This window comes from Sinohyriopsis cumingii, chromosome 17 (assembly GCF_028554795.1).
Source record: "Sinohyriopsis cumingii isolate HCF-2022 chromosome 17, ASM2855479v2, whole genome shotgun sequence".
NCBI classification, from domain to species: Eukaryota; Metazoa; Mollusca; class Bivalvia; order Unionida; family Unionidae; genus Sinohyriopsis; species Sinohyriopsis cumingii.
The window spans coordinates 21,227,509-21,254,989 of record NC_142977.1 but is presented as its reverse complement, the minus strand read 5'-3'; the positions used below and the strand labels follow the sequence as shown (position 1 = coordinate 21,254,989).

The 27,481-nt window shown below is 37.3% G+C and overlaps 1 protein-coding gene across 1 annotated transcript in view; it reads right to left on the bottom strand.

Annotated features, from left to right (window-relative positions):
- LOC149777900 (uncharacterized) overlaps positions 1–25,719 on the bottom strand; it is a 46,497-nt gene extending 20,778 nt beyond the window's left edge. The window contains exons 1-3 of the mRNA XM_089938991.1: positions 25,587–25,719; positions 25,174–25,208; positions 11,896–12,032 (exon numbers count right to left, since the gene is read on the bottom strand). Of these exons, the coding sequence (XP_089795117.1) occupies positions 11,896–12,032; positions 25,174–25,208; positions 25,587–25,589 (175 nt within the window). The 5' untranslated portion in view covers positions 25,590–25,719. The remainder of the gene's footprint in view (positions 1–11,895; positions 12,033–25,173; positions 25,209–25,586) is intronic.
- Positions 25,720–27,481: the final 1,762 nt, after the last annotated feature.

Here is a 27,481-nt window from a genome sequence, read left to right as displayed (position 1 = left end):
CAGCTAAAATAATGTACATCATTGACGTGTACATAATATATCAGTACGCTTGTACATATGAATTGACAGGCAGATCGAAACTTAATATTAGACACGCATTTGTGTAACACTAAGTATAGAATTTATTAGGTATCTGAGCATCTTAAATCATGCTTGTTCAGTTCTGTATATCGTAGTAGGCGTTGATATTTGCTAGAGCCTGGGGAACCCATGTGTTATTATTAGCGGTCAATTTGTCATCGGAATTTTTAGCAGGGCTTGAAACCTGAACTGGATGTCTAAATTGTGAGTCGAATTGGAATTCCGGCAATTTGCCGAAGCTGACAAAAAACGTTACTGTGCATACTGAAATATTATATATCCTCTAACTTAGAGAATTGTAATAAAATCTTTTTTTTTGTAGAAATAAGTACGAGTGATTCCGAGATTACCATCGAATCCTATAGAGATAAATTAGTTCGAGAAAGAGTACAGGAAATTATTAAATATCTTCCAGCACGTGATTCTGTCAAGCAACAACTACAACAACACTAGGAAGTTCATGTGGAGTTTACAGTAGGTACAGAGCAGTTATTTAAACCAATTGTCGAACCAACCCAACACATAAATCTCTTGAGACATTACCTGCTGATATTGCTGGCCGTCTTGAATCACCTCCACAACCAATTCAGCCACCACCCGAAGTTCAAGCCCCTCCACCACAAAACGTTACACTAACATGATGGATAAATTTACCAAGAAGGCTGTTAAAGCATTCAATGATAAAAACCAAACACATCGTATTTCCGCCTTTTGGTAGCAGGCAAAAGAAAAATATATAAAACGTCAACATATTAAAAATGTAAATTATGTTGATGGCGTAAATATTCATATCGCATTTTTCCGATGCGATGCAGGTCTAAATTGGTGATAAAGATTTGAAAGATTTTAAACAGATAGTAGATGAGCATACTTACCAAATTAAAAAGAAAACGGACGATAGACAAGAAGAAATGAAGAGTTAGCTTGAAATAGCTATAGAAGCAAGAAAACAAATCTAGTGTAACAACTAGGTCCAAAACAACCAAAACAGAGAAAGTTGAGTCAGAGGCACTCAAGCAGCGCTTTCCTGATCCTCAACCATATCCTAGAGACGAAGCACATAAAGGAACAATGGATTCGGTCTTGCTACTCGCTATCGACGTCATATAAAACTGACTCCGCCGGTGATTCAAGATAACCTTTGATCAAATACTATGTTCGCTGATGTTGATCGACTAGAAACTATGATTGGTGGAGGACGAGCCGGCAGGAATTTCCACAAAATCGTCAATGAATCAGCGACTATTTGGCAGTGTTTATGCACCGGTGGCTTCATTGACGGTAGCGGTTCTCGGGCAGTAATTGATGAAATTAACGACGATTACGACAGTGATTGATCAATTACATCGACGATAACAAAATATCCTGATTATATACAATGTCCAACTTGGACCTGGAAAGGTAAGGGTAATGAATTCACTATTACCAGGTTATAAAGCGATCGATGGAGATGGACTTCGCGATGCTATTCAAGGTTGATTTAGCAGTCTGTGATAAGGGTATTGATACTGTTGGTTATATTGTGGGCAAAGCATTTCAGAGATGAAATACAGACTCGTACAACATAATGCAAGCATTTCAATAGAACTGCCCAGCACCGTTTTAGACAACAATGAATATAATAAAATGTTCAAGCGTGTATCTGATCCCGCATTTAACCTGGATGCACCAGTACTCAAGGATGAGTCTGTGCTTGAATAGAAATATTGTTCTTATGAAGCACGATAACCAAACCAACGTGGACGAATTGAACGTCACGTCCAAGGTACATCCAGGTATGTCCTACCATCCAAGGCATTCACTGAAGTTTAGGGTAGAGTTTTGAAAGATAACAATACTCCATACGCTGCAGATGACAAATTCGTATTGGCTAATAATGGTATTATGGCGTTATTTAAAAGTGACGTGTGAATGATTGATAGAAGACAAAATCGAAGTATGTCACAATGACGTCGATGTTGCTACGATTATAATCGGCCTTGCAAGAGTTTTCAATGATAATCCAAGGTGCTGGTCCATCAGTGATATTCTCAAAGGATATTATAGACTACCCTAACCATACACAGTATGATATAATATGACCAATAAACTTAGTCGGCGCCACTGACGCCGACGTAAACCAGGTAGTGCAGGGCGATAATCCAGAATTTAACTTGCTATATGCAGCATAACGACCTCAAATGGATGCTTAAGGTAGTTTCAGCTGTGTGATACCGATGTCACATATCTTCGGATTCTGCAGACATGTTAGAAACGTTATCTTTGGGGCAAAACATACGGTTGAATTAGTACCACTGAGAACGATGCAATCTGTCGAGATAATGCTGCAGCTGCTGGTGAAGTAATACTAACACATCTCGCGTTGTGGATCCGTAACAGAAGCAGCGCGGTTGTTTTCGTTCATGTAGAGTGGTGGCAAGTCAGCGTTGTCGCGGCAGACAATGACCACGGACTAAGTTACAAGCACAGCAAATTCATTTGCAGAGTAAATAGCATCTCAACAGGGAATATCAGCACCACGACATATATTCAAGGTAACGCGAGATTAAAAATTCAAAACGAAAACCCAATGGTGTTTGAGACATTGTCAATGTCTGTGAATTCATTAAGAATAAACGGACATCAGGAACCATGCGACAACATAATTCTGAGTTTCAAACAAAACAACGTATCACATGCATATTATAGCCTGATGCGATTAATGGGGAGTGATCAGAATATTGATTCTGGTTTGCACATATCTCAGCGTGAGTTTTCGTCGTTGTAACCAAACGATTACGTTTCGTTGGAACACCTCGCATTGTTCAGGCAATCTTTCGTTGATATACAAGTGCGCGCTACTGAGTATTCATATAAGGACTGGTCCTCGTGGTTATAGAACAATCGCTGTTTTACTAATGGACAAAACAGTAATGTTGAAGGCTATAACAGGCGAATGCGTGTCATTGATACGCAAGTAGTAAACATGTAAATGTTTTCCAAGCACCAAAGTGTTTTCAAACATGTAATTAGGTCATGCATGATGTTATAATGTCATATCACATCAAAAGCGATGCAAGACTCAAATAAATTATCGTTGACTGAACGTCAGCTCAAACACCACATTAACGCCAAGAAATCAAAAAATGGCGGTCGTCTTGACCTTTCTACGAATCCAACCAGAGACACAGCAACGACCGGCGGTATATTTCCACTGCACTGAAAAAACAGCAGGACACGGCATAAAGACCTCAAAAGAAAGAGAAAGGGACGGGTCTAAGATTATCTGGTACGGTGAAGGTCTGAGACTGCCGGGGACTCTTCGTTAAGGCTCCCCATGTCCAGTTTTTTTACTTGATGCTGCTCGGAGATGAAACATAAAAATCTTCAGAGGTGTTTTCGTGAGTGATAAGTTACTGGAAAAGAAACTGTGTTGAAACAAGTATCATTAATTTCGATGACCATTCTTGTCCAAGTACTCGTTGAGTTACAGGCATGGTTGATCCACGTGGTGTTGTATATTTTGATTCGTATGGACTGGTACCACCGAGAGAATTTTAAAATATGCCAGCAGAATCGCTAGCGATTCCGTCTGGCATTCAACATTACCAACACAGACAATAAGGGACCCACCAATATGCGGCCCAGAATTACTTGATGTAATTAACTTCTTGTCAAGGTCATCAGCATAGCCGCATAAAGATATGCATGAGTATACCGCTCGTCGTTTTAAACAGGTTAATAATTTATAATGGTATATATTTACGGAAGATCTGCTAAAGCATTGTTTTTGGTGACATTGATCTATCAGCGAATGAAACACGAGAGGAACTTGCTGATCCGTTGTGTCTCGCCGGGGATAATTTGGATGAGGTTGTTGTTCTTCAGGATTAACATTAGCTGCTCAAGTGGGTCGATATTGTCATGCGAGTTTCAGGTGCAACAAATGATAACATAGTGGTATTTATCGATGGTGGAAAAATCAAAGATTCGAGCATATCAATCCGAGGGACCATAGGAGAAATTTTTAAACGTGTTGCTAAAGCCGGTGATACAATAAATTGTGACCTCACCATGAGCGGAAACATAATTGCTATCATGAGTGAACCAGATTTGGACAATGACGCTGCAACGATAAAATACGCGGACAACAACGACGTCGCGATAATCTTAATATCAACCAGTGATGGATTGGTTATATTCAGATTTAAATATTATAATGTGACCGCGTTTGCAAAGTTTCGCAGAAAAGAAATAGAGCCGCTAAAGTTTTTTTGAGGGGAATCCCAATTTTGTCGTCATTAGTCTCACTACAATTCGCACACGACTCGCCACCATCGATGAAAAAAATCAAACCGATTACCGCTGGTGTTGTTCATACGAATCCGCTGATCAGGGCGGTATACACAGTAGCGTCTGCATCAGCAATATGGTCATAACAAAATAGCTATACTGATGTCATCGAAGTGTACAGGCTCTACGTGTTTAGCGCTGTACAATTTAGGATATTTACGACATATCCATGGCGTCATTCCACCAATAGATTTTCTGGAACAGTGTCAGTCGTGTTAAATCAAAATATCGAGGAAACATTCATACAGGATCTAGAAGACCTAACCGCAGCGACGTGTTGGTGGTGACTGGAATTCGTCGCAAAACACCCCAGTTAATAACTTGGTATATAACATAACGAATCCGACACAGTCCTTTCGGTATAATTCAGCATGTACAGATAAGGCATTATGGGAAGTATCTCAGATGAATCATCGTCACTACAATTTTGTATATGTGATCTCATCGCCGGTGGTTTGAAGTAGTGTCGATGTTATTGTCGGCGTAGCTGGTATCCTAACTATTATTCAAAAAATATATATCTAGATGTGCTAGTGCCAAATTACATGAATTCACATAATTAATTTGGACACTGTCAGCGGGGGACAAAATACGGTACAATATAAAGATAATGGATTTGCTGCAATTAGGGATATTTATTATCGGTATCACAAGAACTCAAACGTACCAGTGGCAACGTTGCCACAGCGACATTTGAAATCCGCCGTAGATATAATAATGAATGCAGACATAACCACAAGACTGGAGCCAACACAACGCCGCTGCCTACCACAATGTCATCAGCGACGTCAACGCGGCCGGAATTTGATATTGGTTTTCCATCTCTGATATAAGCGCCTGTTGGGATGGCAGCTGGTAACACTAGCAGCTGCTAAAAAACAAACAGAACCACACAAAATCGGATTTTTTCCGGAAGAAATAATACTTGAAAACCCAGAAAACAGATAGTGTTTGGATATCGTATAAATATTTTGAGGGTTGAAATATTTAAACGAAGTATTTATCCTGCGCGATGATGGTATCCTGGCAGATCTGGTGGGTGTCTCAGGGGTGGGGAAGGTCGATGATGGATTTAAAAACCAGTGGAATTATCTGTGTCTAACTTAATACGGAAATTTCTATGTGGTAAAGATATTCTGATAGGTACACTTAATATTTATCATTGGGATAACACATATAATGTGGTGGGGGTAAAATATGATTTAGAATTATTTAAAAAATCTCTAATACAATCAGTAATTAACAAGTAGGGAAATGAGAATATAGAAGGAGTACCACACAAAACCCATTGTCTTGATTCTTTTCAGATCACAAAAGACCAGCTGCTTAAACGCAAACTGTTATGATTTGACATCGATAAAATGCAGCAGAATATAAATAACAAAATAAACGAATATTTTCCGAAGATTTATTTCGCGTGGGAATAAAACGGGGACTTTTCGGCAATACTTCGACATAACAACGACCCGATCATGGTGGTCGTCATGTATCGCCAGACATTGTCAATATCACATCGACGATTTCTGTAAATCTAGTCTGTGAGGCAGTCGACGGTAGCCATACCGCGTTCCGGTAAGCACCCAAAAGCAGGCCCAGCGGGGATGTGTTCTTTAGAACTTTCCTTCAGAGGTCCCAATGGTTCATTTGATTGTGTTAGTGCCCGTGTATCCTGTTTATTTACGTGGTTTTAATCCATCGTTGTCATAAATACACTTTCGTCTAACCAACTAAGACGGTAATTTAGTGGACACGCGAAGTGACGATTTGACTGTTAGTTTGTATGTCCGTGGCTACCATGAAATAAGACCCCCAATACGATGGTTGCGATTGTTGTAAAACGAATGCTTGCGTCTCCTACTCCGACTGTGCCTGCTGTACAGCATTTACTGGAACCTCGACACTATCTTTAAGAACTAGTCGTTGTTGTGTATCAATTGCTGGAATATCAACGTGTATATTTTGTCGACGGGTATCTGAAGGGCGATAACATAGTGACAGTGTCAGCGTTGGAAATTGTTCTTTATGAAGCTCAAACAATTTAAGCTGTAGTAAATCATGTACAATTTTCCTGGATACAACTATCAGAGCATTGGGTTGCCACGAGTTCTTAAAATCATACTTTTGTGTCTCTGTAATTACTTTACGCATTATTTGACTTAATCTTGTCCGGCTGTAATCTGATTAGCAATATTTCTTCGTAGCGGCTAATGTAGCTGCTTAGCCACTCATGCGGCAATTCTCCTGTAAACGGCAGAGGCTGTCCTTGATCGCCACACAGTATCGTCGACTGTGGTAGCACAGCTACTGCTGCTAGCTTCTTCGACTTCGTCGATAAATGGTTTTATAAGGTCCAGTTTCGATCGACTTATGTAAAATGAATCCATGTCGACTCTACCAGCATCCACTGAAAACCGGTTGATGATAGATAACAGATTTATTGACGACTATGGGAGCATCGAAATTCTCAAATGAGTAAACCATTTTAGTAGCTGACTATCGTGCCAATATTCATTCCATCTCACGTGATTGTTTTCTGCCACGACATCCATACTCCTCTGAACGTTGTATCTGCAATCACAAAATCAAGTTATGCCAGGACCATGGTTAATCTTGTGTTTACTATCAGATGTCGCAGATAATGTAAACGTACCGATATATTTTTTTGCAAATATCTTTATTATCTTGAGGAAGCCAGGTAGACTTTAGTGGCGTATGTGATACTATCGCAGAAGTTTCAGCCAGCTATGTAATTATCTTGGCGTCAATTATATATCGAAATATCATTATTGGAGCCCAGCCACGCTGATGTTTTGCTCAACAGTTGTTCCGATTAATATTTTGTGTCTGGTTTATTAAACCAGGCAGGTACAATCGGATAAATATCTTGATAACTCAAATGATTAAATCTGGACAAATACGATGAGATCGTAGCTAGGAATTTCACTGTTTATCGCAACTTGTGTCATTTCGTGTGTTGGATGATTGATTCTTTCAAAATACGGTTAACATTCGCCGTATCCAAACTAATGCCACATTATCAACTGAGATCATTTCGGCGGAATTATATTTTGTGTTCCAGAGACCAAAATGTGCAAAACTCGACACAATATAGTGATATATCTTCGATATATTATTTTTTGTATTTTGTTGTGCTATAAGAGCCGCATCAGGAGACGTAATAAAACATTTATGGAGTAATTCATCACTGTCGCCCTGATACCTTACCGCAGTCTGTTTCATCGCACGTTGGAGAGATTCATTCCTGGTCAAGTAATCCAGACGTTAACACAAAGTAATCAAATGTCGATTCATCTGTAGCAGATGTCTTCCGCAGATAAATCAGCCACATATAAATCTGCGTCTCACCGCCGTGAAATAGCCAGACAGACAGAGGGTCACGGGCACTTATATTAAAAAAACTGCTAAAAACATATTGCCTTCACATAATCGTATTGTTCTTTCTCGTGGAGAGTTATTACTGATTCAGTCCACGCGTGACTGTTATAATGAACTATCGATATTGGGACGCGTTTACTGCGGCACTGGCATTACATAACATCCCGTTTGTTATTGTTGTTACCGTGTTTGGGAACTTCAATGTTTATTCCAATACTGATACGTCATTTGGTTTAGCTTCATCGACAGAGAATCTTCCCACTTGTTATTTTTAATTAGTGATTCTGTTAGTTGAATTCCACGTTTTTAGTTAATAAAATATTCCCAAAGACGCTGGTCCACACGATTTAACGTGTTTGTGGCTGTGGCCACTCATCGGAGCAACAGCATTAATATCAGATAAATTCAACGGCATAGTGCACAAACCACTGCGGACGCTGCATACTCGTTTTTGTGGTATAGTTTTTCTATTCCGATAAACGCGCCTGGTTTAGAATTTTTGGCAACGTGGAAGACAATGTTATGTCGCCGTGATTCCTTAACAGGGTCGAGTTTATCACGAATAATCCAAGTTGGACCATCTTGGCTAACGTGTTAGACGATACATTTTATTCTAAACAGATATAGTTTTGCGTCTACAAGATTATTAGCAATAGTCGCTGCTGATTTGTCGTTCATGGTGTAATCAACGAAAATATCATCACCGTCTATCCTAAATGTTGACAAAATTAAACAGCGCCATCTTGTGCAAACTAATTTTGTCCTTTTTTATAAATTCGTGAAATTGCAGCTCAAATCGTGGACGTTTTTTCTGACCTGGTAATCTGTCGAAGTCGAATCGAGTGGTGAGTTGTTGTTCAATCTTGGCTAACCTCTCAATTTCCGTCTCGGTTAATAATTGGTTGATCTGATTTCGTAATATTTTTGGTGATAGTTTCGACCTTTGGAAGGATGATTTTAACCCGGTCAGACTAAAATACTGTTCTCGCAGCTGCTTTGCAACAGTAATTATTAGTCATTATGCAATATATGATAAAGTGTCCTTAATATAACATAACTTTCTTCTAATTAAGACAAATAACATACCATAACTAATCAGGTTTTGTAGTGTTCATATGATAAATATCAGACTTGCCGGTAGCGGTCCGAAACAATGTCTGATGTAGTGTGAGGATGAAAGGAAGAACTGAATTTGTGTGTCTTGTAGTGGACGAAAAGATCGCGCGTTCCAAAGATATGCTGTGTTAATAAACGCTGATGATTATGTGAAAATAAAGGATTTACGAGACTACATCGACAGGTACATCGAAAATAATATTGTGGTATTATAATAATAAGATAATATAATGAATCAAGCTGAAAAAATATCGATTAAAGTAAGACACATCATGTATTCATTAATTAAGAAGCCAACAGAGCAGATATTATCAGACATTGCCGACTGAGCAAAAAAAAAACTGTTGGAAATATCCGTAAATCAAGGTATATTTAAAAAATAGGTATTAGAATACCCGGTGATAAATCATAAAACCGTATCTTGCTCAAAACATTCATGTACGAGAGCCTCAATGGTTTGATAAATGACGGTCTTGGCTTTGATCATATCAACTAAAAAAGTGAAGAAAAAAAAAACCATATTGCAAATCTTTTAAAGATCACATGGAGCGGGAACAGTAAATGGTGGAAAACTGGCAAATGCAAAATAATAAGACGACCAGTGAAATCAAAAAATCTTAATACAGGAGAACAAGACAAATGTATATTTTGATATTAATCCTGGAGCTTTATGACAAGTAGCAAACTGCATGCATAACTCGGCTACATTGACACTATTCAATCAGAAAATAAAATTTACATATGGGATCAATGATCAATATTAATATAAGCGCCATATTGGCGTTTTATAACAAGAACATTATTTTCTAGACCCGAATTACAAGGTGGAGCCTTTTGTTTCAGTAGTAGGTGATAGTATTTGTATGCACACATGTTACAAAATTGTGGACGTAGTATGCACGGAATAAATCATTATTAGTATTACAACAGAGATTAAATTACATATCACTAAGTTGACATACAAGATTTCAGTATGCACAATAACGTATTTTTCTCCAGCTACATCGAATTGCCGGAATACCAATTCGACCTACAGTTTAGACATCCATATATCACGTATCAAGCCCTGCGAAATACATTTGACCAATTGATCGCTAATAATAACACAAAAGTTTCCATAGCTCAAGCAAAAATCAATACCCCTTACGATATGCATAACAGAACAGGCATGATTTAAAATGCTCACATACCTAATAGATTCTCTGTTTAGTGTTATATAAATGCGCGTATATTATTAATGTTTTATCTGTATGTCTGTGCATAAGTGGGAGTGTACTAATACATTCTGTAAACAGCACTCATAAACATTATTTTAGCGGTATATTCCTAACAGACTGTGGCGCAGTGGTTAAAGCGTACGGATAATCTTTCGATCGATATGTGGAAACTTACTTCACATTCGATCTCAGGATGGGACTGACATATTGTTTGCGTAAAAAACAAAAATGTTATAAGTGGTGGGGGTGCCTGCGATGCACTGAATGCAAATGAAATATCATTGAATGGGTAATTGTAAACTTATAAAACTTAGCCCAGGTGCATTTGTCTGGGCCACTGTCCGAAATAAAATAAGGGTGTCCATTTTGTAGCATCCGGGGTTCACTTGGGAGGATGTGATTGATTGCAAATTAACGAATTAAAATTCAACTGGGACAAACCTCTGAATCTGTAAAATATCTTTAGGCAATTAACGATTCATACACAATGGAAAATGAAAACTACAACAATTACCCAAGAAAGTCATTCAATAGATATTCAACATCTATTAACCTGGTCGCAGTCATTCCGTTTCGCTATTTTTATATAAACCACAGATTGAGCTTTGGTTACTAATAAATCAATATTGTCACATTCATAAGGTCCTAATTGTGCAATGAAGCTTTGATTTGGTGGGGGCTTAAGGTGGACGCCACATGATTTGGTCGGTATCTCCTCTTCTGCTGTAGATGTTATTTTTGTCGTTGTTTTAGTCGTGGGCTTAACGCCATGTTTAAGGATGAGACATGTTATACATTGCTTTCATTGCTTCTGCGGAGAGACGAAATCGTGAAGGCTCAGAGAAGGACCACCAGCACACAGGAAACTACTTACGAGCCTTTTTACATACCTCGTATGGCCGATCCTGAAATACGAGCCCATGCTGACATAAATGAGCTATTAATATCAGAAAAGGGAACCGCATTTGACCACTCGGCCCCCCCCCCCCACAGATCAATGTCGGTAGATCACTTTGTACCACTTGCAAGCTTTAATATTTCTGTAATAGTTTACGAACGCACCATAGCAGATCAGCTGGCTTTGTCGTAAGAAAATTGTATTCCGTAAACAAACTGTTCTCTGTGAGATAATTAGACACAAAAGTTACTTCATTAAAGTACCATGATGCCTATTTTATCGCAGCATTTGTTATGCAAAATTAAAACAAGTACAGCTAGAACGAAAACCTACAAAATCCAAACGGTTGTTCATTTATAAGGGCTGTAGAAGATGAATACAATTGGAATGGTGTGATGCTTTAGAAACGTATCTCTAAAAAAATGTGAATCTCAAGAAAATTGTAACCAATATATTCATAAACAGGGCATTCGCTTTAGCATTCTGTTTCACAGAATGCGAACCTGAGAATATATGTTCACTGTCTAACACCAGGTCTAATGTCAATGGAATAATATAGTTCGATTGACGAAAGAATGTAACGACATAATGATCAAACTGAAAGTCTATTGCTATGTTAAAAATTGTATTTATTTTCCTTCCATAGGACTATATACAGCCAAGTATGCAATCTCGTGTTCAGTCTAGTGTGATTCTGTCCAAAATAGTAATTTTCAATGATGTCCCACGCACGTATCCTCAGATACATTAACCTGCCAAAAGATAAACATGAATGCAACATTTTATGCGAGAGGATTGTTGTCTAATTATCCATGTTCATAGAATTATAGAAAAAAAATAATATATGCTACTAACCAGGAGCCTGAAGTCTTCTTTCCGATGTACAGATATCCCGCGTTGCATTGGCAATAATCTCATTCATAAATTGTTCAATGGGCAATGATGAATCACATCCTGTCCCCGTCACTGCTTGTTTTATGTAGTCTTCTGCACTAAATTAAGTATACATAAGACGTGGTAATGAAAAACCCTTATCACCAAAGTAAATTATTTACGGGGAGAGTAAACACAATTACATGAATAAGAATGCCTTCTTAGAATTAGTGAAGTGTGTGTGTGTGTGTGTGTCGGGGGAATCGTTAATATTAATAAACGTCAAACTCTTGTTCTTATATCCAGCAAAGTACAACTATGATGCAGCAAGCATTACCCAAACAATTGGCATTTCAGAAATATAAGGCATAATTGCTTTTTGAGGACTACAGCATGCCTGTAACTGCTAGGAACCGATTAACTGACTGTCATTTGATTGTTGGAATCATTTAATATATTATCTGAAAAAACAATTTATTAGTCGACAATATCACACATTTCCCAAGCGAAATTAAATTTATGATGACGATGACAGACAATTGGGCAATAGTATACAATGAAAGCCTTACAAAACAAGTATTAATGCCAAATGCAATAAAAAGACAAATGAGTGCAAAGAAAAAATAATTTTTCTTTAACTTAATAAAATCATTGTTCTCAGCCCGTTACTCCACAATAATTTGTTTTATAATTTGTTTTATTTTCAATACCCTGATATAAAAGTGGAAATTAATGCAGTGAATCAAAATTGGTTTTCTTCGACCGAATAAACACAAGTATTATAAGCGTTAAAACAAACGTATAGAGTTTTATTATTAGTACAAAATGTTTAATATTACTGATTAAACTTCATTATTATCAACACATTCCTGAACATCCATGCGATTTCTTTATATCGCCATAATCCGTGGAAATCATTGCAATGAATTAAAACAGTTCTTATTGTAAGGGAAAAAGAACATTATTATATGCACATTGCTTATCACTAACGAGCTTATTCCGTCTAAGATATAATTTTCATTTTATGTATGTTGTTTCAACAGAGCTCAGTGCTAACATTTTTGTCATTTATTTCCGAAATAAAGCGAATGATTAATAATTCGAACGAGGTTGTTCTGTAGAACAATAAATGCATTTCTATTTCATAAAGCCTTTGGTTGATATTCTAGACCTGTTTGTTTGCATAACAGAAAATACATACTGAAAATACAACCCTTCCCCTCGCCAACTATCAATTGACCAATACCTTTAGGTTTAGTTATTTTATTTCCGTGCAATTTTTCAGAACATGATATGCTGATACACATGGCGTAACGAGCCCCTGCAGAAACATTGGCCATATTCAGACAGACGTGAGCAATTTATCTCCAATTCCCACTGGTCAATCGAAAAACAAAAATGGCCGCCAAAATTTGATAGTAGTAGTAAAACAAATCCCTACCATCGTAGCCAATCAGTAAAGTGACTATTGTATAACAATGTCATTAGCTTATTTTATCTAGTCAGTGTCACACAAATTAACCTGTTAAGAAGTCATTAATCAAACTCACATGCTACATATAAAGAGTACAAACTGTAATATATATATATATATATATATATATATATATATATATATATATATATATATATATATATATATATATATATATATATATATATATATATATATATATATATATATATATATATATATATATATATATATATATGGAACATCTAATACATGTTTCTGCACTACTTCCACTCGTAATGAAAAGGTAATAGAACAGTTTATTTGCATATGCAAATAAGGTAATGGCTGCAAGAAATAGGGAAATATAGAACGATATTAAAGAGATTTTTGTATATGTTTACTAAAAATAAACTAAACACTGGAATATTTTTTTGTGTGCTCGGCTGCTAAATATTGTAGGTTATGCTGTTCCATATTGTTATTTTGAAGCGTTTGTCCAATTATTTTGACACAAATTTTACATTTTATACCGATACTATCTCCGCTGGACGATACAAGTACCTGGGTCGGAGTGTACGACGATATACGCACATAAATGAAAGGCGTTGAGAAAGAGTTTCTCATGAACTCATTGCTTTAAATGTTTCTGACAAAAGGAATGATTTATCATACACTTTATCTTGCACTGATATCTATCAACCCTTTATTGAACTAACTATAAGTAGTGAATGAGCTAGTATATTGTCATAAACAAAACATGCATGTGTAAGATGTACGTGCATAAACTGGAGGACGTGCTGCATGCATGCATATTTACAATGACCTTTCCTCAAATGTGTCACACTGTTGAAAGACGTTCTTTGGGGTGAGTGCTTAAGTCTATGCAGCACGCATTACAAAAGTGTTGTCGAGCACGAAATGGGTATTTCAAAATCTTTCAATGGGGTATTGGCCAGTTCTTTCATTTGCCCAAAATGTGATGGTACTGGTAAGCCGAAAGTTCGGGCACTTTTGTGGGTGAGGGGGTGGGTCAACCAGTGTTTTGCAACTCAGATAGGAACCATGGATATACCTTAAGAAGCACTCCTATTTTGAAAAGGGCCATCGTCCTTGGTCAGATATAATGGTATCATTTAAACCGTAATTGCCTCTTCCTATGTTTTATTCACACCGGTGTGGACTTTAATAAAATGCCGCTGTAAATTGGGGTTCATACATCCGTGAAATCGTAGTGGAACACTGGTATACAAATCTGCAGCCACTATTGTTTTATCGAAAAGTGGAGCTAGATGAAAGTTATCTCAGTGGGAAGTGTAAGAACCAGAGTGTGATCCTCACCAATGGTCTGAATATGTGGGGTTTTGAAATGGTGGAACGGTCACCTGACAGATTACGCCTTTAACCAGTAGCAGTATGAAACGACGTTTTTTCATTTTATGTTTGCCTTTGGGTTCACTGATATCGGTCCTCGTCTCTACTCCATGACATAGTTACCCCACCCAAACTCCCCGTTATATGCCGTATTATCGAAATGAATTTTCTGGCACCACCAGAGTCACTGGTTATTGCCGATTAGTGCACATACCGTGGTTGATGCTTGTAATTCCAGTCACACCAAGATCAAACAGTTGATGCTGCGCATCTACGACCAAACACGCGCATTTGTATTTCACAATCAGCATGCTCTTTAGGTGATTTCGTCTTGCAGCTGCTGTCTTGCTTCGACTACTATTTGACATCGGTAATAATGTTGCTTCATAATAGTTCTTCTATTAATATTTCAATCGTGTATTTTAATTGTACGACAGGCAGACCTTGTCCGATCTCATCATCACTCTGGGGCGTAATAAGGACGTGTAATTCTAACCAATTACTCTTTTTACTGGCACAATGTTCATGCAGTTGGAAAACAATCTCTGCCTCGGGAATACTCCAGCGATTGTGCTAGGATATTGGAATCCAGCACTCTTTAAAAGCAGACCTATTACGCCAGAACCCTTTGCATCTAACGGTAGACTTTGCCCAATAAATATTACTCTAAAATATGCGTTATTGATGAATAATATTTGAGATATATTTTCTCATTTGAGCTAATGTATGTGCAAAATATTCGTTGGTAAACGTAGCTGGAGTGAATACATCGGGAATGCCACTTCACCATTATAGACAAAAATCACGGAGAGTTGTTACATCTGTTTGTAAAGTCAACGTTTGTTTGTTTCCAACTGCGATTACTTCAAATTGGCCTCAGGTTGTTATTGGCACATTAGGGTGGTTTCAGCAATCAATTTCTATTTGAACCTTAAAATAATTAAATGACATTTCGTACAATGTTTTGGTAACAATGTTTGAAGTGGATATTCCTTAACAAGTGGAGGAAAATTGATACTGCTGTTCGCATCTACGGTCAGTTTTTCCGACATTCCGTAGGTAGATTCTCAACCTCATCAGATTCAATTACCTATATATCCATTGAATAAATCCACTCTAAACACAAATAGCAAAAACGGTTGACTATCCTTCTGGATGCGGAGTGCTTCAAATTGAACTTCATCTCCAGCTGTTAATTATTTTGTTAATGTAACTATTCAAAACTGTAAAAAAATTACTAGGTTTGTTGATATACGATTTGGATGACAAAAGACCAAGATGCATTAGATCACTGACCAACATACGGATTTGACCCCACGGACGTTTATTTCTGGTTAGGGTAAGTAAGCATACTCTTGACTCGGGAACCTTAAAGAGGTGACTTTTTGTCTATCAAAATAATTTTCAACACGAGAAGCTAGAACAAGTTGACCATTTGCTAATGTTGCCTCGTCAAATGGTTTTTCTCTTCCTTCGATTATTTATTCCAGTCATGTCGCCCTAAAGCGTTAGTAAGATTGATCCTGGTACGTCAGCAATTTGTTGTTTAAACCATTGTTTTGCTTTGATAATTTTTCATTCATGTATTATTTTGTTGTTCCATTAGTATCATGAACATATATTTTGATACACTCCGCCGACACATCAGAGTTGTTACTGATGTCACCATTTCAGTGACCTAAGTCGGGCTTTGTGCGACAGCGCCTATTAATTTGACACATAATAACTTGATTGTAAACGTTAGAGGTTTTCAGTTTATAATTTGATCTTCCCAAATCACAAGATCGCGTGAATTGACACAAACATTAGCACAAGTGTTAAATTCATTTAGTGGTAAATCGTCTCAGATCCATATCATCATCGTGTCGTCGGTCAGAGTAACTTCCATAAATGTTAATAGATAAGTCATTGTATAATATTAAACGTAATTTAATCTGAAATCAATGCATGTTAGCGGGGTTGATGAACTATACAGTGTCCGCAACGTATCAATGACAAGCCGACCGCATATGGAACCAACTAACCTTGTTCGCATTGGTATAGTTGAAGAAAAAAAACAACAGTTGTTTTCCACGCTTGGATAAATAATTAACAACTTCGGCTGGGAATGGCAGAGCGAGTCCATAGTAGCGAACATGCAAACGATGCGACACATTGAGAGCCAGGTCTTGTTGTCAAGTCCAGATCAGCTGCACGTGTGCGTGGCCCTATCGATACAAATTTTTCTCATCACATAAATCGATCGATTTTGGTAAATGAACGCTTGGCCTTCTGCGCCCGGGTAATCGAATAATTTTGCCCTAGGATATTCGACGACTCGTGGCAGGTAATCGGATGCCTCTTCTTTTTATGCAGCTGCTAACCGCTTTTTTATTGCCATTACTGACGTAGTTCCGACAGCCCTTAACGTTGCAGCTTTTGCCAACAACAACATAGTTGCTGAAAGGAATGGAAATATTCCACCAGTCTGTGGCATATATGGTACATCTGACTTGGATACTTGTAATGTCACTGAGGTGTTGTTGTGTTTGGCCGTACTAAGTTGAGCCAGATGTGTTTGGGTGAACCACATGGGGGAAGTTCCAGTTAATTTTGTTGAAAAGGATTTAATGTTACCCCACAATTGTTTTTTATTTCGTGTCTGATTTTCCCAGCTGACTTTGAGTAAGTGTGACCTTAATTCTTGATAGGACAGTATTAATCTAACCCTCCAGAAACATTGTCTTGTCAGAATGTATCACAGCATAGCATCTGTAATTACTACCAGCCAGAACTACACGTGCATGCAAATACATGTCAACGACAGACTGTCTTTAACAATTTCAGGTGTTCATATGAAAACTAATAAATCGAGTACAATGTACGAAAGTCCTGCTGACAAATGTGCTGACATGTGTCTATATTTTGATGTCGGTCCATATACTACCACAAATTATTATATGCATGTGCAATATGTAGAGTTGATTACGTGAGATCAAGCCGAATGTATTCAGAATGTTCTTGGTGTCCGTTTGACCACAAAGGGATGACCGTTTAACCTTAGTCAATCCTAAGGTATCAAGTAGGATCTTACTCTGAATTTTATCTCGAAGTACAAGAACAAATGTTTTGGTGCAGTAAGACCAGTCTACATTGGTATCTGAGCGGTCAGGCCATTTCGGGCAAGGTCACGCATAGGATTGCTGGAACATGGTTGGCTAAACAAGCGCTGTGACAGATATGGCTGATTTATATTTTATTTTTATTTGTGTCCGTGATCGACGAGGGAAAGTACGAACCTACACATACGCGCTCACCACTGTTATGTGGCTATCATATATAAAGATGCGGAGCCACCGACATCAAAAGATTCTGCTAATGTCGCAGTTGCACAAATACCTATTTATGTAAGCGGACCACTCACATGGACTCAATTGTTACAACTAGATCATAGCAAAGAATTTATTGAATCTGTGGCTGTTATGTGTACCTAACACCATTTTCTAGTACATTGTCTGCATGTTACTGTACATCGTTACCACGCATTGTGGAAGGATTTGATCGTATACTTGCAGAACAGTTGTTCGATCATCGCTATGCACATAAATTATCGATGATGCCAAAACGATCAAGGGGAATGGTTAAATCTACATCCATTTGTCATAGCAACCTTGAACAATGAAGTCACACACACGACATGAATTAAAACCAGCCAATGTAATTCGAAAAATGACTGTTACTCTTACTCAGAAAACAATTTCACAGCTAGCACTATTACAACCACTGAAAGACGTTTGTTTGATATATTTAGACACATTTAAAGTTAGAAGGTGGACAATAAAGTCGTGCCACTGCCCCGATATAATCTGTCGACTTATTCACTATTTCAGAACGGATATAAAATCTGAGACAACCACTCAGTTCGCGATTGGCGCCATAATCGTCTGGTGGACCAAAACCTCTCAGCCGTGCATTTTTGCGAGAGGAATCGCAAGTAATTCCAACCAACACGGAACTGCCACCAGGATTTGTGTTAACAGTTCATTAACCAGTATAAGTCACAAAGACACACTGCTCTAACGCGTAATAATGTTATCGGGGAGCATCCATCGATTGACATCGAGTTGGTATAAACTCATATTTTGACATCTGTAACCAACCGTGCAACGGTTCTTAGATCAAATCACATTTGCTGTATGTGTAAATTCATGATGGTCTCGAAGACATTCCAGTTGTGATTCGTACTTCAGGTATTTCTTAACCATCACTTGTGGAACACCTTTGGCTTTTATGATATTCTTACTTGAGTTCTGCAGTCTAACCACAATCAAGTACATTTTAGGTAGCAGTACTACCTACTCATCGATTAGCTTACCCGAGCATTTGTCTTTTAACTTGCTAACCAACGTTTTGCTAGGGCTAGGAAACAACGGAAACTATTTCGGAGAATCGTTGGTATCAGACTAATTCAACAAACTCTTCTGTTGGCTGTGCCATGTCCGCGTGCAACTCATCGCTCGTGATACATATCATACACGAATCAGTGTCGATGTACATCATCTTAATTCGATCCTGATACAACGGTTTGATCGACATAGTAAAACTCAGACATGAGTAGGTTCTACAAATCTACCCCCGGTCATACCAACATAGATTGGTTCTATCAATCTGAGATTTTGTTTTGGTACTGTGAACAGCAATACGTCCACCATGAAAGATTGTTTCTGAATTCAAAAGTCGGGTCAGCTATGAGCCTTCTGAGTTTTTCTTGCTCATTATCGCGGACAAGATCAGCTCGAATACGTTTATTCAGATTTGTACTTGGTTCTTTTTCCCAGCACAGCGTCGATCATGAGTTTAAAAACATCTTTTCCAAAACATTGGAGACGTTTGTGTATACGTCCGTGTTCATCCCAACATAAAGAGCCATCCAAGCTTGCTGACAAAATCCAAACACCCAATGGACCTTGGTTATACGCATACACAATCGTAAGTACAACTGCAGATTCCACATTTGCAGTATAGAATTGTGTTTAGTCCGACGAATTGGTACCAGTTTAGTACTTGCGGTGTATTTGCGTCCGTACTCATCACCAATCGCGTATTGATACGGGGACAGCCACGTACCAGGCAATGACAACGTTTATGGATCGGGTAATTGTGGTGTACACATATACATGCGCAGAATATTCTAGATCAACTTCAAAGAAGTATCCGTGGTCACCATGGAATTTGCGACCCGCATGTGTTTTGGTACGTGAGCAGGATCGGTCCACTGCAATCCACCAACCTACCATAAAGGTTATTGGTATATAGAAATATAATGTAATTATTGGGGTCAGTGGGGTTATACTCTTCCTCGATTGGGATGTTGGTACGAGCGTATCAGTGACTCGCCATAGATATTCCACCACGACTTGATTGCTCAACAAACACAAGCTGATCAATATAAGTGAGTAATATCAGCTTGATTTTGGTTTTGGAAAACAATATATTCCATTCCATAACTGGTAACGAGAAGAAATGTGCGGGACTGAGCTTGCACACGTGCACATCAGTGTCACGAAATGTTCTAAACACATCATCGAGCAACAGCACATAGGTGCCAACATACAGATCCTGATAGTCACTGAAATTTTTGTATTCGAATGCAGACCAAACTTTCTTTCCATGCTCGCAGTCATGGTCAGAAATATTTTCACGTGCTAACGATGATCGGTGGGAAATGAGGTTTAGCAAATTTGTCCCAGTCGTTCATGTACTTGTACCGTTACACACCTTGTTTAGTTATTAGTTGTGTATATTCCTGATTCCTATGTCGATTAAGTAAACGAGCAAAATCTTTTGTCCATAAATAGTGCGATACCAGAAATAACACCGACAAAATTGTCCATTCAAAACATATGTTGACAAAAGTTTTTAAAATTTATCACTGAACTTGGTGAAACCCAGTCTCTGTTGCTATGTTGCTGCATCCACGGAACGGCTGATACGGGTGAGAGATGCACCTCAACATGTGTTAATGATTTAAGGGTCCATCCTGATGTTACATTTGCGTACTTCTCCAGCATTTCAAGAATAATTTCAATACCTCTGCCAATTTCATAATTTATGGAACTGCCGCCTTTTCGATTCAGGATTACACGGACATCCCTATGTGTTAATTGGTAAGTAGTTTTAAATCCGTCTTTTTCACGGCTAGGCGGTGTATAATGATGAGCACTAAAAAAATATCTGCTGTGAAACCCGGCATGACCAAAGTTTTGTAACATCGCTATGATTCCAGGAAACATATTTTCAGCAGTTGTGGAATATCTTTGCCTTGTGGGTAGGTGGGTGGAATAATGGTCACGTTATTTTCCAACTCACCACAACGTTTATGAAATTTAAATTCTGGTACTTTTGACTCATGCGTTTTTGCAGTAGCGAAGTCAGATGCAAGACAACTACTAGGGTGTTGTTCATACTCGTCTAATACCACAAGAATGTCAGCTTTACATGCAACTCGGGTTATTCGGATATTGTGCTCACGTACCAAATGTCTTAGCTGCTTTACCGTTACTTTGTTGCTAAATTTTGATGCTGCGACAGTGACAAACGGTGGAGGTGGTGGCGATATTAGTAGATTCTGTACAAATAGATGTCTCAATAACACATTTATGTCAACCTTTCTCATACGATTTGTTATTTATAGTCTATGCTGTCCTGCGAACTGTTCTAGCTATACATTACGCATGCTAAATCTAGAGATTATTTTCTTAAAACGCTAAATATCATTTACACATTGATCGCTAAGTTTTAAAACAGAAGTTGGTATGTTTTATTCATTAAATAGCAGGCATAATTGTTGAAATCGGGCAATGATAACTTGCTACGGGAAGGGCAAATGGTCGGTCAGCTATTCAAACACGCCGTGAATGTGCTAGATTTTGTTTGTCGGCGCATTTCCAACAACAACGTATACATTGCATTTCACCTTGAGCGATAAACCTGTCCAACTTAGCATAAATACCTGGCTACAATGAGAGAGCATCAAAGTTCATAAACTACTATCACTCATGCAACGTCTGAAATAATCACAGGCGAAGTAGTGTTCGCTTTCCCAACAAAACAAGGTGAAGTTTACATCTTTTTGGCGACCTAGTCGCCCACTTTGATGTGTAGCGTAACCTCTGTTTATAATATAAAGGGATATCTATATGATATCGCTGGAGCCGGCAAGTAACTTTTCAGTTACATCCTCCGGTTAATTTAAGTTCCTTGCAGATAACAGAAATGTTAGATAAAGAGGGACATATGCTTGCTCTGAGTGAATAATGAATTTATCTCCTCGAGTGGGTGTAAAAGTCAGTATTCGTAACGGTGGCATAGCCAAAAGTGAGAATATGTCTTTTTCACCACGCAATCCATCCTTCCCTCATGAAATATATGTTAGTCACTCTTAGGAAGCTAATTATCTATGTATTGTATAACTGGACTTAACGAAACTTGCTAACAATGTGTATAACATATTGAAGTAGCGGAGTTCTGACGATACCCAGCGAAATATCATACGTTTATCGTTTATGTTCGGGGCCACGGGTGGCAAGTGGTTTAATCCGTTTGCCATTACCGATCAATGCCATTTCACTCTGTTCGCGTGAGTTAGTAACTGGCATCGGCCACGACAGCTTATCAGTAGCTTCTCGTGGTTCGTTGGTTCTTGCCGGGGTTTTCCAGGTGAGAAAAAGGATATAATGTGTTTTGAATTTGATTAGCTCGCTTGCGTGTTGGACATTTCAACCATAAGCTTTCGCAGATATCTGGATCATAATACTATCGATGCTTACTCACAACAGTATTACAATATTTATGACTGCAGTTAACTGCAGTGAATTGTACAAATGATTATATTGGAAAATCCAGTACTTTACAGTTTAACGTAATATTCCAAGAGTTTATGTGATTGTTTCCATCCTGAAATTAAAGGAAAGAACTGAGTTGGGAGACCAAAGAAAATCTAGCAATATTTGCCAACCAATCCTCGTGTTAGTATAAACCAGAGCTTAACAAATACATTATATAATGGAGTTATTGGCTTAGCCGTGGCAATTTGAAACCTAGTATTAGGTTACTATTTGTATAGTAAAAGTCATACAAGTCATGTATGTCTTTAACACCGATTATTTCAGTAATGCGTGTCATATTTTAGGATTTACATTCCTGTAAATGACAATTATTCACTTTATTTGCATTCAAATAATTCCTTTGGAAGACCATTATATTCATGCCCCGAGATGTACTTACGGCTAAATCATTATTAACCATATATTACAATCCTGATTGAAGGTACCGAGACGTCATGTCACAATGAAAGTTAAACACGTTGATACACAGATTCGCACTACCCTATATTGTGACGATGATTCTTTTTTTGTTCGTTTCTTGACCCAGTTTAGTACCTGGCGGCCGATTTTCGTCTAGACGTTTCTTGATGATTTTGATGACTTTGGTTAAACTAAATTTTTATTATGTTTTAGCAACTATTTATATTTAATTTAAGATAAGTAAATGCGCATACATGAGCCATACGACTTTTGCTATAGAATACGCATTGCGCACTGGAAACCTCATGATTAAATATCTATATTGTGACGTTTAGTCTTGTTGTACTCGTTTCTTGACCCAGTTTAGTACCTGGTCGCCGATTTTCGTCAAGACGTTTCTTGATGACATTTAAGGCACGTATCATTAAATAATCAGGATTGAATAGACTTTGGTTAAACTAATCTTTATTATATTTTCAGCAACTATTGATATTTAATTTAAGATTAGTAAATGCGCATGCATGAGCTGGACGACTTTTAATACGCATTGGGCACTGGAAACCTCATGACTAAATATCTTGGGTAATTATTGATACTAACCCATAAATTGCACATGGACATACCCTCTGCATCTTTGGCTAACTATATCTGCTATCCCTTATCAACCTTCTATCATTTATTGGCATAATTTGGTCCATCTGTTGAGAACACACTCACACACACACACACACACACACTCAATTAGACATCAAACGAGCGCGTTCAGTACACGAATTTAACTAAATTATGAAATCCTCAATTTTTATTACGTGTTGACTTGACCGAGCGATGTCAAACCCTGGCAAGATTACGCTAGAAGTCATGCGTTTCCCATAATTCCAAAGAACTGTATTCTACTACTATCGTAAAGTGGAATGTCAAACGTGTTCATTATATAAATAATTCTACTATAATCAATACAAGACCAATGATCTCATAGCTTCCCGATGGTCTATTAACCGCATAAACTGCATGGTTTCTCTTCATTAACTTTCCGTCATGTACCGTCAATATTGCAGGCCGTAAAGCTATACTACTCAACCAACTAAACCAGGGATCTATTTGTACTACGCCACGTTAGGCCAGTTAAAGCATGGTTTTAATCCAGTAAGTTTGCATCACATTAACCACCATGGCAACAATAAAGGGCGCTTGCCGACGACGGAATAGTCCCTTCTCGTTTAGTCCATTGTGTAATTTACCAGACTCCAGTCATAAATACGGCACATGGAATCACACAATCAATGTACAAAATTAGATTTTAATAGGGGATATTGAATTCCAGGGACACTCATGCAGCTCTGACCTGAATGCACCAAGAGTAAACCATCATTAAAAGGGTGCGCTATAAACAAATGCGCATACTCCAACTTTATTACAATATAAATATAAGATTGGATGGGAAAGGCAGCGTAGCTAAAGGTACCTCAGTGGTACTATTAGCAGCCCCAATAATTACAAAATTATTATAATAACAGTCCATCAATGCGGTGGCAAAATCAGGACAAGTTTAAAATGAGCATCCGGATTCTGACCAAATATAGTATTAAAATTATGTAATGTAAATAAGAAAAGGAAGACGGTTATAGGCAACCTGTACACAGATTGATTTATATTCTCTTTATTTCTTTACTTATTTAGGATTTGTAAAACTTGCTTCACAACGCAACCAGGAAGCTGCACTATACGTAACAAACCAAAATACGGTAAATATTGATGTATTTGTTTTGACTACCTTTGAGCATGTATTATTTTATTTAATACACTATTCCTGTTCTTGAACATAAACTGACTTCGTGTTATATGTTTTTGTATACAATTCAAAAAACTATTGAACTCCTTTTGATGGTACCTTGGGTCTTCACATTTGAAATCACCGAAAAACATGCATTCAGATACTCAGCAAAACAGTACCCTAAAATCCAGAAGAGTAAGATGTGAGTTACGATATATCCAATGATGTTTTCTATGATGGGTCATGATCTTAATGCTTGAAGTATATATAATTGTAATGGTGTTGCGTAAATGTATTGATAATTAACTTTCATTTCCAATAACGTTTGACGAAAACAAGAAACGTGCAAGATAAATTGAAAACAGAATACTTACACTGGTTCAATCTCATTTTGTAGTTCCTTCAGTTTCTGAAAATATACAAAACACATTCTACATTAAATTGTGAATAATATAGGAAAGAAGAAATATGACTTTTTCTTGTGAGTATAGCATATGATACATTTTGTTTCAGTATTTTCCATGACAATGCTCGTTTATATATTCATAACCAAAGATAAAGTGAAACTGTCGTAATTTAGAATACTGTAGCGCACTCTCTCAATTGTAAACGTATCTATACACTCTATCACACCTTAAATTCAAGTGTCAGATTGCTTCTAAAGCCATGCCGACAACTTATGACCATAGAAAGCGTTTCCTGTGTTTGATAATTGCAATCAGTTACCACTACAAGGCAGCCAGATTACTGTTTAAAAAAAGTATGACGTTTCTCAGCTGGGACTCACCATAAAGAAACCGATTGCATCCTCGTCCGTCAGACTGGATAATTCTTAGAAAGCAGCTATCTTTATCTGTGTCTTCCTTTTATGATCTTCCAATTCACGTAAACGACTTTCAAGAGAATTTACCCTCTTTTTCATTTCTTCTTCAATCCTATTTTCTGCTAAGATTTTTTTGCTTTCAATTTCTTTTGTCACTTCTCCAATCCTATGGACAAGTTCAACCTTCTTTTCCTCCACACTTTTCTGTGCATATAGGTAGGAAAATAAAGAGAAATCAATGCATCGACACTTGGTCTTTATAACCGTATTGTACTGATTGCAAGTCATCTTTTATACATTACTCTTATAAATCATAGTATTGATACATTTTCTAAGAATTTATTCCAAATGTTTGCTTTCACTGTAAATATCTTCTTAATACATGTTTTGGATCAAGTAATGACAATCCATTTACCCTTAAAATGTTACAATTCAATTATATGAGATAAACAAATTACATTCAATTTACTTATTAATGTTCGTCGTCTGTTTGATCTGAGGTGTGTACTCAAAATTTAACAAACATGTTCATTTAAAGACGTAGACTCTATTGAAATACTACTGACGACAGATACAATTCCGTTATTAGGTCAACAAACATTTACTCGTTTCCACTAAAACCATGCAGACATTCCTTTACAAAACTCACTGACATTTACTTGAAGCAAATATTTAATTGACAAGTTCAACAGAAAACAGAATGGTATTATTTTCTGCCAATGTTAAAATTTTATTAGGTTTTTATTAATTACTAACTGTAGTATTTTTCTTTTCATTATGTCCGAGTTTTTCTCCTTTTAGTGTGTGCCTAAGGTTAAAACTGACTAAGCAGAAAGAGAACGGTACTAAATGTAACACATTACACTGCCATAACCATGTAGATTAAAGTGTTTAAAATTATTAAACATCTTACAGAACAAAACATTTTGATGAAAAACGTTGATTTTCCCATGGTGATTTTCATGGATTCAGCTCAAAGAAGACCGTTTGAGCTTAATGTTGAAGACACCGTACAATCATAGTTTACGCTTTATTTTGTGATTGAAGATGAAAAATAATTGTTTGAGTGTTTTTTAAACATATAATTAGTGGTACGATGTAACAAGATTTTTATAACACTTACAGTGGCAGAGAGGGGAAGGTACATTTTTGAAAAATAATGCTTTCTACCAAAAAGAAAATATAAGGTCGGTAACGTCTAACTGAAGCCTATAACTTACCGAGAGTTTCTCTAATTAGGTTAGTTTATTTTGTTACTTTATTTTTGTCGTTTGTATTTGTCACTTATTTGTCGTCGCAACCTCTCTGATGCTGTCTTTCTATCCAAAGATCTTATCAAGACCTATACTATATCGTGTAAATGTATTGTTATAAATCCGTGTGAAGCGGATTGTGCTTTTGAAACGAATTCTTTTAACCTAATCATATCCATAGCCCTACAACATCGAGTCTACTGAATATTTCGCAGCGTATTTGTATCTACTCCATTAAACACAACTAAAATATTACAGTTATCTCTAATGCATTAGGTATTTGTGTATATCAATGTATAAATCATGTTAGTATTATTATATCTGCCTCGAGAAATATTCTTGCTGAATTTGATTGTTTGTCCAGCATTACGTAGTCATATACCACGAGATTATAAATAAATCCATCGAGTTTATCTACATATTGGGCTTCATTAATTTCGGTGATAGTATCAATAATATCGTTACCTTCTTCGTCCAACAATTTTGCATTTTCATTAAAATATTTAAGAACATCATAGCATCTCTGATCATCTCCGGAAGGTGCCACTAAATATAACGTATACTACTTGAGCCATCTCACTATCGACTTAAGCCGTAATTGTGTCT